The sequence below is a fragment of the Eschrichtius robustus genome, chromosome 1 (assembly GCF_028021215.1).
Source record: "Eschrichtius robustus isolate mEscRob2 chromosome 1, mEscRob2.pri, whole genome shotgun sequence".
NCBI lineage: Eukaryota > Metazoa > Chordata > Mammalia > Artiodactyla > Eschrichtiidae > Eschrichtius > Eschrichtius robustus.
The window spans coordinates 96,290,318-96,303,975 of record NC_090824.1 but is presented as its reverse complement, the minus strand read 5'-3'; the positions used below and the strand labels follow the sequence as shown (position 1 = coordinate 96,303,975).

Sequence of the window (13,658 nt, the reverse complement as noted above, 5' to 3'; positions counted from 1 at the left end):
CTGAAGTGCCTATTTCTAAAATGAAAGGATATATTTTACGGGCTGTGTCGACCCTCCCAGAGTGCATGGGTGATGCCCCTTGATAATAGTACAAAGGGAGTTTGAAGTTTTCCATTTTCCGCTGGTCTAGGGGCATTGACTGCACTCATTGTGTGCTTATCGCCATGGAGGCAGGCTCATGTTCTAAAGTGTCCTGTCTGGGGCTTGCACACATTCTTGGATGTCTTTAATTTCGCCAAGCTGAACAAAATTGAACACATAGATCACTGAGGCTTGATGTTCTGAAGGCAAAGATTTCAAAAAAGCAGGTACTAGTTTCCCTAGAACAATTGGAACACCGTAATACCACACTGATGTGGAGTCTGAATTACTTACGAGTCCTCTCATTCATCAATAGGAAAGCAGTTTGAGACATTCAGGTGACAACTTGTCCCTGCGACATTGTTAACTGATTTCTTTAAGGTTTCATGTTGGAGACGAAAAGTAAGGCAAAATCCCTGTGCCTTTGTTCTGTCTACGTATTTTTTGAGTTTTATTTTGGAAAGGCTCTGGCTGGGATTAAAATGTATTCTCATTTCTGTTTGCTTGGACAAAACAGAACCACTCCTTGTGTGTGTGTGTGTGTGTGTGTGTGTGTGTGTTGGGAGATGGGGATAGTTGCTTTTAACTGCTCTGCTGGGCCATTTGCCTGGTTTCATGTGACACAGTTTCTGGCTTTCCTATTTACTGAAGAACTGTATTTTGACATTCATTGGAAACATTCTGTCCCACAGGCCCCCAACCTCCCTTAAATGCTCCCCTTTGTCTTGGATTAGGATATTGCCTTCCAAATTTTAAAAAACAAAGATTGGGCAACATTGCTTCCAGAGGAGCTTAACTGTTTAAGAGTTAAAGACACAGAAAAATTATAACTTCTTAAGTACTGTAGTGGCCAGGGGTTGATGAAGAAAGGTGCCTTTGTTTGGGTGATTAGTTTGGACTCTGTTAAAACAGACAAAAATATCTTTTTTTGGTCTTATGGCGTAGGCAGGGTTTTATATGCTTAAAAGCAAATCTTCAACTGCATTCTCATTCTCTTACATCAGCCCGCTTCTCCCCTTCCCTCCCATGTGGCAAAACAATAAACAAAGTGACCACTGTTGGTGCCGTGGGTCTCTCTCTCTCTCTCTCTCTCTCTCTCTCTCTTTCTGGTACAGGCTCCCAGGATGCAAATCTTTAGCCGTTTAAGCTCTGAAAAGTCTTGCCTCTCTAAGAGAGGACGATTGCTGAACGTTTGCTCGCTGGAGAATGTCCCATGGTCGTCAGCTTCCAAGACGCTCTGCAAAAATGCAGGCTGCTTGGGCAGCTGGGATGGTGGGGGGCACCCCCGTCCTGTGAGGAATCCCTGCTTCAGGATCTCTGTTTTCTTTCTTCTCAGTGTTTGTAAAGTCAGTGCTTTAGGTCGGAGAGTGTGTCTGGAAGTCCAGGAAAGCATTGAAAGTACTATTTGTTCTTGAAAATGTTACAGTTAATCTCTTGGTCAGGGTCTGAGGGGAAGAAAAGATCTTTGTGAAGAAAGGCAACAAAACGCAAGCACGTATGTGTCTTCCCTGACTAGGGTTTCAGATTTGCTAACACAGATAACAGCAAAGAAAGGAGAGTTTTGAGAGGTTATTTTAAAGCAGTGGTTCTTAACCTGGGATGTGTGGATTCCCAAGAGGCCCACAGATGGTTTTCCAGGGATGGTGCTGAGGGGCCGGGGGGTGGGGGTAGGGGTGGGACGGGCCCTCTAAAATTGAATAGAAACATTTGTACAAATAGTACTTTTATTGGAGAGAGACCTATGATTCTCCTTAGAGTCTCAAGTAAAAAAAAGTAGTAACTACTTTATTTTTGGTAGCTCTTTTTCTCTGTTATGGCAAAAGACACATAAAATAAAATTTACCATCTTAATTACCACTTTAAAGTATTGGGTTGGCCAAAAAGTTCGTTTGGGTTTTTCTGTAACATCTTACAAAAACCTGAACGAACTTTTTGGCCAGCCCACTATATAGCTCAGGGGCATTAAATACGTTCACATTGCTGTGCAACCATCACCACTGTCCATCCCCATAATTCTTTTCATGTTGTGAAACTGAAACTCTGTACCTATTAAACAGTAACTCCCCATTCTCCCCCAGACCCTGGCAACCATCATTCTACTTTCTATGATCTTTGACCTACTCTAAGTACCTTATGTAAGTGGAATCATGCAGTATCTGTCTTTTTGTGACTGGTTTATTTCACTTTGCATAATGTCCTCAAGATTCATTATGTTGTAGCACATTGCAGAATTTCCTTCCTTTTTAAGGCTGAATAATATTCCCTTGTATGTATATACCACATTTTGCTTATCCATTCACCCATTGAGGACACTTGGGTTCGTTCCATGCTTTGGCCATTGTGAATATTTTATTTATTTATTTATTTATCTTATTTTTTTTGGCTGCGTCGGATCTTAGTTGCAGCACACAGGATCTTTTGTTGAGACATGCGGGACCTTTTCATTATGGCACGTGATCTCTTTGTTGTGGCGCTCAGGTTTCTCTCTAGTTGCGGTGCTTGGGCTTCTCTCTAGTTGTGGTGTGCGGGTTTTCTCTCCCTAGCTGTGGTGTGCGGGCTCCAGGGTGCGTGAGCTCAGTAGTTGTGGCGCGCGGGGTCCAGAGTGTGTGGGCTCTGTAGTTTGCTGCACGTGGGCTCTCTCATTGAGGCATGTGAGCTCAATAGTTGCGGTGCTCGGACTTAGCTGCCCTGCGGCATGTGGGATCTTGACCAGGGATCGAAGCTGTGTCTCCTGCATTGGTAGGCGGATTCTTTACCACCGGACCACCAGGGAAGTCCCTAGCTATTGTGAATAATGCTGCTGTGAACGTGGGTGTACAGTATAACTACTTTTTAACAGCAAGTTCATAAGCACAAGTTTCCCCTTTTTTCTTCTGAGTTGTATATTAAGAGACTTTCAGAATCTGTGAAGCTTCTGGTGCCTCGACTTACTTTTAAGTTCTGAGTGAGTGTGCCTTGCACACATGTATGTTCTTCCCCTGAGGGCATGTGGCTGGGCTCTGGAAGCTCTTCTCATCCCTAAGGAGATAACAGCTGATGTATAGAAAGCAAAGGGCTGGGGCATCCTCATGGGCCTTCTCCAGAGCTGACCCCTACCACTTTGCCTTATTCCCTTGGCAGGTTACTCCAGCCACAGTGCAGAAGGATTGGCCAAAAAGGAGCCCCTTTCTGTGTTGGGGAGTGAGCAGGGGAAGGACCAACAGGTTTCTCCTCCTAGTCCCCAAAGTCTGGGACTCCCTCCTTTTCATGTACTTGGCAACATGGTCCCTCCCTGGGTGAGTGTGGATTTTGAAGTCAGACTTGGATTTGCATTCTGTCTCTCCCACTATCCGCTGCATTATTTGGGGGCAGTTATTAAAATTGTTTGAACTTTAGTTTCTTCATGTGTGAAATGGGGATAAACTACCTACCTTGAAATGACATTATTAAGACTAAATGAGAAGACGTACGTAAGGTGATTAGTGCTGAGCCTGACCGTATAAATAGGAGCAGTTTCTTCATTAAAACCCAGGCTCTCTGCTACAAATCTAAAGGTAGGGATTTCTCATGTGAAAGCATTGCTAAATCTTGTCAAGGGTTGTTTTGTTTGTGAAACTTTGGGGAGTGGAAACCGGCAAGTCTACCAAATAAACTGAAAAGATAAATCTGGACTTAGTGGCTATAAAGATGGAGGCGTTAAAGGCTAAGCTGGGATGGGAGCAGAGAGAGGAATAAAGATCTGTTATTATCTATAACGTGAGCATTGTCCCATCTCTGCAATTGTTGGCAAAAGAGAGGCAGGCTGTGTCCCTCCGTCGGGACATCCTTGACGTGCCCTCACATCTCCGCAGTACATGAGCAAAACTCCTCCTGAGGAACTAACTTTGCATTCTTTTGAATATTTTAAAATATGTTTTATGCAATCAACTGCACAATGAAGGAAAACATAACACTGTTTACATCTAAACATCAATAGAATCAAAAACAGGAAACAGCAAATCACACACAGAAGACACCTAAACCAAGTCACTGTTTATATGCTCTATGTCACTACTCATACAGAATTAATTTTATATAGCTGCTACCAGTGTGTACATGCCATTCCAAGTTCTACTTTTCCCCACTAATTTGTATAGATTCCCCCCATATTTCTATAGTTCTCATACTTAACATTTCAAGTGGCAATATTTATATTGATTTGTTTTATATCTATATCACAAGCTTTGGGGTTGGTTTTTTACTCTAAAATAAATGTTTCTTTTACATAACTACTCAATGCTATTTCAATACAAACTCCTCCTCCCTTGTCAAAAGCTCTGATAAATATTATGATATCTGTCATCTTTTATGAACTTTTTCTCTAGAAGGATTGTATTAATACTAATCAGGGCCACCAGCAATGGATAAATATACCTGAAGTGGAATTATTCCCATTTCCCCCAATACTGGCTTTGTGACTTTCTTTTTTGTGAATGTAATAAGAGTGGAGCAAGCATCTTACAGTTGCTTTAATTTTTAATTCTAAAAGTATAACGAATGTCAACATTTTCTTGTTTCTTAAAACTGAACTATTTCTAACTCCGTTTGTATGAATTACCTGATCCAGGAATCGGCAAACGACAGCCCTTGGGCTAAATATGGCCAGTTGCCTGCTTTTAGAAATAAAGTTACTGGAACACAGCTGTGCTCATCTGTTTACATGTTGTCTACTGCTGCTGTTGAGCTACAGTGGCGGAGTTCAGTAGTCGCAACAGAGCAAAGTCTAAAATATTTACTATCTGGCTCTTTATAGAAAAAGTTTTCAGACTCGAATCCCATCTCTTAGCTCTTACTCACTCTTGTTCTACCACACTTTATGCTCCTGCAATATCAACGTCAAAGTACTGCAGTTCCCCACGTGTTGTGATAATTTATGTTTTAGTGTCTTTACGCACGCTCTTCCCTCTGTCTGGAATTTCCCAACTCCCCTCTGCCAGGAAGGGTCAGCCTTCCAAACCCTCCTGAAGGGGTGCTCATCCTATAAAGCATTCCCTTTAATTCAAATTCATAACTTTACTTTTTTTGTTAGAAGATATTGACAGTTGGAATGAGAATCAAGAAAACAATGCCCGGAAAAGCAGTTCATAAAACTATAGGTGCTATATAAAAGTAACAACTTCTGATAATAACTATTATTATACTTGGCAGCATCCGTGCCCGCCTTTGTTTCTACTTTTATTTCAAACCATTTACAGGGAGCTTTTTAGACCAGAGCACCCCTGTTGGCTCTCATGGAGTAAAGGATCTAAGAACACCTTTCCCATAATCTCTCTTTGTTAAATACCAACAACGTATTTGGGCGCCTGGACTAGTTATTTTGGCAACACCAGAGGCCAACTCGGATCAATTAGATGTGTCATCAATTATTGACTAATCATTAGGATGACTCAAAACATCAATCAACCAACCAAGCCAAAAAGACCAACTCTCTGAGTTGTCCTGTTTGACTCCACAGAACAAGTTTGGAATCCCAGAGAAGCAATAAACATAAAATTCTGAGAAGATATGCCAAGGCAAAAAAGCCTTTCTGTCCATTGGTTGCGGGTAGTTATGTTGAGAACATAGCTCTACACTACTATATATATAGATCTGCCTATCTATATTTATTTATATATCTTTATATCTATCTATACCATATATATTTTTTTAATGGGTCTGCATTCCTCTCTCTGCATCTCCCTTCCTTTGGGAATCAAAAACATCTCATAGAAAATATTTTCATGAAATCTAATATATATAAAAACTGTATATTGGCTGTGTGTGTGTGTGTGTGTTTGTGTGTGTGTGTGTGAATACAGTGTACTAATTTAAACGATGATGTCCAGTGGATCCGGGAAGGAGTTTAGAGATTTCCATTTGCTTTGTGAAAAGTTTGATATGTGTGTTGAAAGCCATGAAGCAAAGGTTCAGATTACGCCACATGAAAGCTTGGGTGATGATTCTGAATGCTGAGTCCCAGAGACAAAAGCTCTTAGTTATAACTGCATTTCTGGAGAGGAGGGCGCCAGTTCGTTCGCCACTTCCATTAAGGAGCAACTACTTCTTTTAGCGGTGCTATTCTCTCAGGAAGTGCAATATATAGTAGGGGCAGAAAAATAAGCAAAGGAGGAAATTTGTTATTGATTTTCTTTTCTTCTGTGAAATTACATGAAAGCTCAAAGGCTTGGAGCAGTAACTTAGTCAATAAGGCTCCATTTGAGACCACCTTGAAGTTCAATTCTCTCTCAATCCTTTTAAACTTCCTCTAGTGTCGGATTCTTTTGTATTTAATTATCTTCGGTGCTGAGATACTATGAAGCTTTTTTATTCATCACACCACAGAGGATTTTGCTAAAGGTAAAACTGAAATATTCCCAGACAGTAAGGTTCCATCAGTCCTTTTTGGTTAGAAATCAATAGCACTGAAAACCAATCCTTAAAAGCCAAGGAAAAAAGACGAAGAAGGTGAATAGTAGGACTCCTTACTGAAAAGCAATTTTTCAATATTAGGGTGTTGCTGGATTTTCTTGGGTTTGAGCTGCAGAGAGACTAAGCTCAGTGTTTTCTCCAGTGGGAGTGGGGAAGGTCATTTATGTCAGACTCACCATTATCTGAGTGTACATTTTGGTCATAATACTTGCTAATGTTTATTGAACACTTACTGTGTGCTGAGTCTTTATATGGTTTCTGTTCCGTAGGGAAGCAATAAGTCGCCTGTGTGGAGCTGTCCCTGGGGCAAATGGAGCCATTAAAAAGCGAAAGGTAAATATTGGTGTGGTTTTTTTGTTTTAGTTTCCCTAACTATGGGAAAGATAGTATCAAAATAGTTGTTAGTTCATTCCACCACATGACCCAAGGTCCAGAATGGCCTTGATTATTTGGCATGCTATCTGAGATGCACTCAGAGTTGTTCGTTCTTGTCCCTCAGTTTTTTCTGACTTGCCAGACACTGTCTGAAATGGTGATGCCTGAGGGTCAGAGTGGAGAAAGCACCTGGCTCTTTTCAAGTCAGAAAATCTGGTTGCAGAGCTAGGTATTTACTTACCTTTGAGCATGGTATCTCATCTCTCCAAAACTCCATTCTTGTTCCTGTAAAGTTAAGCTGTTGAACCAGATGACCAATTTTGGTACCTTCCAATTTCAGTATTTTATAATGTATGTATTCTGCATTTTAACATTTTAGACTTTTAGGACTCCATGGCCTATTTTCAGATGGAAACAAGATTTTGGTACCTTCCAATTTTGGTACCTTCCAATTTCAATATTTTATAATGTATGTTTTGGTACCTTCCAATTTTGGTACCTTCCAATTTCAATATTTTATAATGTATGTATTCTGCATTTTAACATTTTAGACTTTTAGGACTCCATGGCCTATTTTCAGATGGAAACAAGAGTGCTGGTAGAGGAAAGGGTAATAAATGGATAGAAGGAGCTTTTCATGTTGAAAGAAATCATGAGATTTGATGTTAGACTTGGATTTAAATCCTGTCTCTGCCACCTACTAACTGTGTGATCTTGATCAAGTCATTTCACCTTTTGAATCCTTGATTTCCTCATTTGTAAAGTAGGGAAAATAGCCCTTAGTTTATAGAATTATGTAAGAATTAAATGAAGTGACGTGTAAGTGTCTTGCTTACATTAGGCTTTCAACGTTAATGGTAGTTAGTAATATCCCTAGAATACTTAGTTGCTTTGAAAAGTCCAAAGGGGAGGTGCAATGGCTCTTAAGATAACTATATAAATTATAGAATTGTAGACTGTTTAAGAGGGGAGGAATTTTTAGAGATCTCCCAGTTGAACCCTCTCACTTTGCACAGCTGCTAAACTGTGGCTCAGAGAAGAGACTTGCCTTGAGTCACTAGGAAGATCAAGGTCAGCGCCAGCTGTAGAAGCCAGGTCTTCAGAGTCCCGGCTTACTGCTCTATTTCCATACCACCCTGCCTAATTTTTTATCATTACTCATTATTTTGCATAGGGCTGAACCCACTGTCAACCAGAGTGACTCAGATGACCCACATGATCTGGGAAACTCTGATGAATGGCTCTTGAATTCTACTAGAACTCCCATTACTAGTTTCTCTGACAGAACCGATGGTCTGTCTGTAGCCTCTAGCCTCCTCCTGCCTCTCATAACCTCTGTGAACAGGAGGTTCCGACTGGAAGATCCCAACAAACAGGCTTATTCACTTAAGACTTTCTCATTTCAGGAGTAGTGGGAGTCCACACTCCAAAACAAAATAAAACAAAAGCAGACCAGGCTATCATCTTTCCAGAAAGTACACATGTAAAGAAGTAAAAAAAAAAAAAGAAAATTTTGAGCTAATTTCCTTTGATAGCTAGCATTTTTATTGAGTACTTAATACATGCCAGGGACTCTTCCACGTACTTTATATTTTTTATATTCTTTTTCCTCCCAATTTGAAAAATTGTGGTAAAATACACATAACATAAAATCTACCGTAGTAACCATTTCTAAGGGTATAGTTCAGGGATATTAAGTACATTCATATTGTTGTTCAATCATCACCCCCATCTACCCCCATAACTCTTTTTTTTTTAGGAAATAAAGTCATTTATTTGAAGAACAGAATATACTTAGAATTGTTTGCTTCTATAAAGCCCATTTCCCCCAAGCCTTAACTTTGAAATTTCATATTAAGCAATGAAGTTATTTTACACAATCTAGTTAAACAATTTATTAGGAATAGTCCCATAACTTTTTTTATCTTGTAAAACAGAAAGTTTATACTCATTAAAAAACAACTTCCCATTCCCCCCCTCTCCAGCCCCTGGCAACCACCATTCTACTTTCTGTCTCTATGATTTTGACTACTCTAAGTATCTCATATAAGTGGAATCATACAGTATTTGTCTTTTTGTGACTGGCTTATTTCACATTACTTCACATAATGTCCCCAAGGTTCATCCATGCTGTAGCACATGTCAAAATTTCCTTCCTTACTAAGACTGAATAAATATTTCATTGTATGTATATATCACATTTTGCTTTCCATTTATCTGTTGATGGACACGTGGGTTACTTCCATGTTTTAACTATTGTAAATAATGCTGCTATGAACATGGATGTACAAATATCTCTTTAAGTCCTTGCTTTCAGTTCTTTTGGGTATATAACAAAAAGTAGAAATTGCTGGATCATATGGTAATTCTATTTTTAATTTTTTGGGGAGCTGCTATACTGTTTTCCATAGCTGTTGTACCATTGTACATTCCTACAAATAGTGTATAAGGGTTTCACTTTCTCCACATCCTTGCTAAGACTTGTTATTTTCCCTTCCTTCCTTCCTTCCTTCCTTCCTTCCTTCCTTCCTTCCTTCCTTCCTTCCTTTCTTCCTTCCTCCCTCCCTCCCTCCCTCCCTTCCTTCCTTCTGACTAGTTATAGGTCTACACAGATTTTCTATTTCTTCATGATTTAGTCTTGGTAGCTTTTATGTTTCTAGGAATTTGTCCATTTCATCTAGGTAATCCAGTGTGTTGACATACAATTGTTCATAGTATTCTCTTATAATCCTTTTACTTCTGTTGAATTGGTAGTAATGACCCCACTCTCATTTCTCATCTTACTAATTTGAGTCTTCTCTCTTTTTTTCTTAGTTTATCTAGCTAAAGGTTTGTCAATTTTGTTGATCTTTTTGAAGAACCAACTTTTGGTTTCATTTTTAACATTTGAAAAAACATAAAAATTCATTCTGTAACAAAATCCATAACTTACAGAGTGTTGTTTTGTTATTTTTAAAGCCTCCAGCTAAGTTCCTATCAACAGTTCTTGGCAAAAGTAATCTTCAGTTTTCGGGAATGAATATAAAACTGACTATCTCAACATGCAGCCTCACACTGATGAATCTTGACAACCAACAGGTAAGATCATGAATGTCATTTATAGTTTAACATATCATCTATTTTTCTAGAACAATCTGGGCATAATGAAGAGAATAAAGTTTCAGACAGTGTGCCTAAAACTTAATAAGACATGAGGGAAAAAAATCTGCCAAGGATTTATGTGTAGCAATAATTAGGACAACAGTATTACTAACCCATCACTGGGGCATTTAACTGCCTACATACTTGCCCCCACCTATCGGCTTTGTAATAAGAACTAAGGTGCAAAGAACATATTAAGTACCATTTGGAATATATTTGAGTCAGTCATTTATTACTCTCCGCTACCCCTCTCCAAAGGGAAAGCAATTCCATCATCAGAACTAACAGAATGTGTGTTGGACTGGGGATGCAAATGAAGGACAGAGGGGAAGGGTGATGTTAGGGTCAGTGTTCTAGCTAACCAAAATTTAAGCAGAAAACATTTTCTTCCAACCCTTAAGATTGAAAAGCCTTCTCAAATGTTATTGTGTAAACAACTTTTTCACCTTTGATGATTTATGATGCTATGGTGTGCCTGAGTTCTCACCGTAAACATTATTTCTCAAAGAACAGCATTGCTGAAGCAAATATAAAAGATATACAGGCATTGGGCTAAATATGTACTTTAACCTAGGGCACTCTTTTTTGACTTACTTTTTATTTTTTAAACTAAATTCCTTATATCAGGTTATTTATGTATGTTAGAGTCTAATTTTTCCTTGTCGAATATGTAGTCATTTGAGGTTCTTAGTATTTAAGTTTTTACTGTGTGGAGTGCTGTTGATCCGGGACTCACGCAAGGTTTAACGTGTACTTGTCAGTGATAAAACACTAAGAGGCTTTGGGGTCACATGTAGGTTGAAAGCCTGGCTTTGCCACTAACAAACAAGTTACCCTACCACTCAATTTTCATCATCAGTGAAATGAGGATTATAGTCTTAAACAAAGAGTTTCTGAGAAGATGGACTTAGCAACAGTATGTGTCTTATAGGGTTATTTAGATGAAGTAAGATCATGTAAATCACTGGATGTAAATCACTCAGCACAGTGCCCGTTGCATGGTGCATTTTTCCTTGAGGCCTTTTCATATACTCAGTACTTAGCAGGGAAAGCATATTGTAATATGTAAAATTATAAAATTGTCAGTAACATATAAGTACAGTTATAAACATTTTGATTTCCATTTTTTGCCAAAAAATTCACTGTGCAGTTTTTTTTTTTTAATTTTTCTTGGAGTATAGTTGATTTACAATGTTGTGTTAGTTTCTGCTGTATAGCAAAGTGAATCAGTTATGCATATACATATATCCACTCTTTTTTAGATTCTATTCCCGTATAGATAATTACAGAGTATTGAGAAGAGTGCTATATAATTTATTTATTTATTCATTCATTTATTTATTTTTGGCTGCGTTGGGTCTTCGTTGCTGCACGCAGGCCTTCTCTAGTTGCGGCGAGCGGGGCTACTCTTCCTTGCGGTGTGTGGGCTTCTCATTGTGGTGGCTTTCTCTTGTTGCGGAGCACGGGCTCTAGCAACGCAGGCTCAGTAGTTGTGGCTCACGGGCTTTGTTGCTCCGCGGCATGTGGGATCTTTCCTGACCAGGGCTCAGACCCGTGTCCCCTGCATTGGCAGGTGGATTCTTAACCACTGTGCCACCAGGGAAGCCCCCCTGTTCTATATAGTAGGTCCTTGTTGATTATCTATTTTATATATAGTAGTGTGTATATGTCAATCCCAAACTCCCAATTTATCGCGCCCCCACCCCGCTTCCCCCCACCCCTCGTAACCATGTTTGTTTTCTACATCTGTGACTCTGTTTCACTTGCGGTTTTGAGGTTTGCTTTATTTTCTAAATTCAAAAGCAGAATAAAATACATTGCTTACACAGTAGTATAAAACACCATAGAGGAAAATGTTTAATATGAAACAATTTTAAATAGATTCCTGTCTGGTTGAATCAAGATTGGTTATCCAAGAGAGGTGACACCATTGATATCTGACAGCAGAACATATGGGGCTGTACTTGGAAGATGAAGCCTATCTGGGTGGAAGGTGAAACATTCATTGTCCTTCGGATGCTTTGCCCTCAAGACATTCGTGGATGTAAAATTTATTTTTAGTTTTCACCCATGTGGATGGTACCAGGGATGCTCAATTCTTTTAGTTATAGGATTTCATTGAGTATAGGAACCCTTGAATTATCTGAGTTTTATAGGGGAGGAAGAGTAGGCAAAGCGAGAGCCATCACGATGACAGCTGTGCAGAATCAAATGAGCATTTTTAAAAATGGCTCTTTCCATGGGTGACTGAAGTGAATGGAGAATTTAGGAAGAAGAGGGTTGTGGTGTGTGTGGTGGAGGGCATAAGTTATTTTCAAAATCTCTTTCCCCTCCACTACCCTTTTCCAGGCCACTGCAATTAGAGCTGGTATTGCCACACGTCCATAATCTTTCAGGCAAATAAAAGGACGGACAGTGGGCATGGGTGGCTTCCACGACCAGTAGTTACAGCAAAGAGCTGCTTTGGGGAGTGGTTCACATCTTTTCTGCACTGGTGGCATGGAATGGGCTGTGTTCAGCCCACCGCTGGAGTGGGGACCAAAGTTAGGATCTCACTGATATTAGACCCAGGGGCTGATTTTCAAAAATAACTTTGAACTATTCTGCAGACCTGGGGAGAATGGCCACGGGGGATGGGGTTTGGGGTGTAAAAAAGATGTGCCGCTCTGGATGCTTAAACTCAAGAAGCTTTATGCGTTCCTTCAAAAGGAAAGCTGAAGTGTCCAAGGGATAAAGGCAGCAGAGAAGTGACCATGTGGATGTAGCATGAGAAAATGATTTATCAATTAAATTTTCCTTAAAGAAAACTGGCCTCTAAAGTTCTAAGATAAATACAAATATCACCCCCCCCCCACCCTTAACTTCAAAGATATACTTTGGACGGAAAACATAAACAGCTTCAAGTTTATAGATACATTCATAGATGACAGAGCATTTATGGGTCAGATGGTTCACATTTATCTTCAGTCACTGAGAACATCGAGAATGTAACCATTCACTCCCAGAAAATGTCTCACAGAACCTCAGAGGCAGAAAATAAGATATTAAACACGCAAACATGCAATGCTTGCAATTTTTAAAACTTACCATATTTGGGGATGGGAAAATATATTTTGCAAAAGCAAGTTATAAGGGTTTTTATATAGTCCTTGTTTTAAAAATTCAAGCAACAGACTTCCTTGACATACTTTAATAAGGCGTTAAGCAAAAATGTCAGTCTGAGCAGCTCCTACTCCCACTATTTCTCTACTCGTTTCTACACTCCCATCATCGACTCTAACAGCTACTGAAATTGAGAAGGGTAATAAAGAGATAAGGTAAAACGGGCAGAAAATGGAGACATCCTTTAGTCTCCAAGAGGAGAGGCAATTCAAACACCTACAGAGGTCAGGCAAGTAATGCAAACTGTCCAGGTTCATGAACACACAATGGTGCGAGCACAGTGATAAATGATGAGTGCTACCTGGTCTCCACGTTGGGGAGACAACACTGGGGAACATGGCAAACAGAATACTTTCCCTGTGTAAAGGCCAATCAGATGCTTCCGATGGGACTATGGGTCAAGGGCTGCCAGGTCTTCCACTTTTGGGGAAAAAAAAAAAGAAGATGGCAATCTGGGAGTTTTGCTGCTCTCT

At 39.6% G+C, this 13,658-nt stretch overlaps 1 protein-coding gene across 1 annotated transcript in view; it reads left to right on the top strand.

The window, feature by feature from the left end:
- The window catches only part of SHC4 (SHC adaptor protein 4), a 130,074-nt gene that overhangs the window by 60,069 nt on the left and 56,347 nt on the right, over positions 1-13,658 (top strand). Inside the window, exons 3-4 of the mRNA XM_068551193.1 lie at positions 6,777-6,840; positions 9,841-9,960. Coding sequence (XP_068407294.1) covers positions 6,777-6,840; positions 9,841-9,960 — 184 coding nt within the window. The remainder of the gene's footprint in view (positions 1-6,776; positions 6,841-9,840; positions 9,961-13,658) is intronic.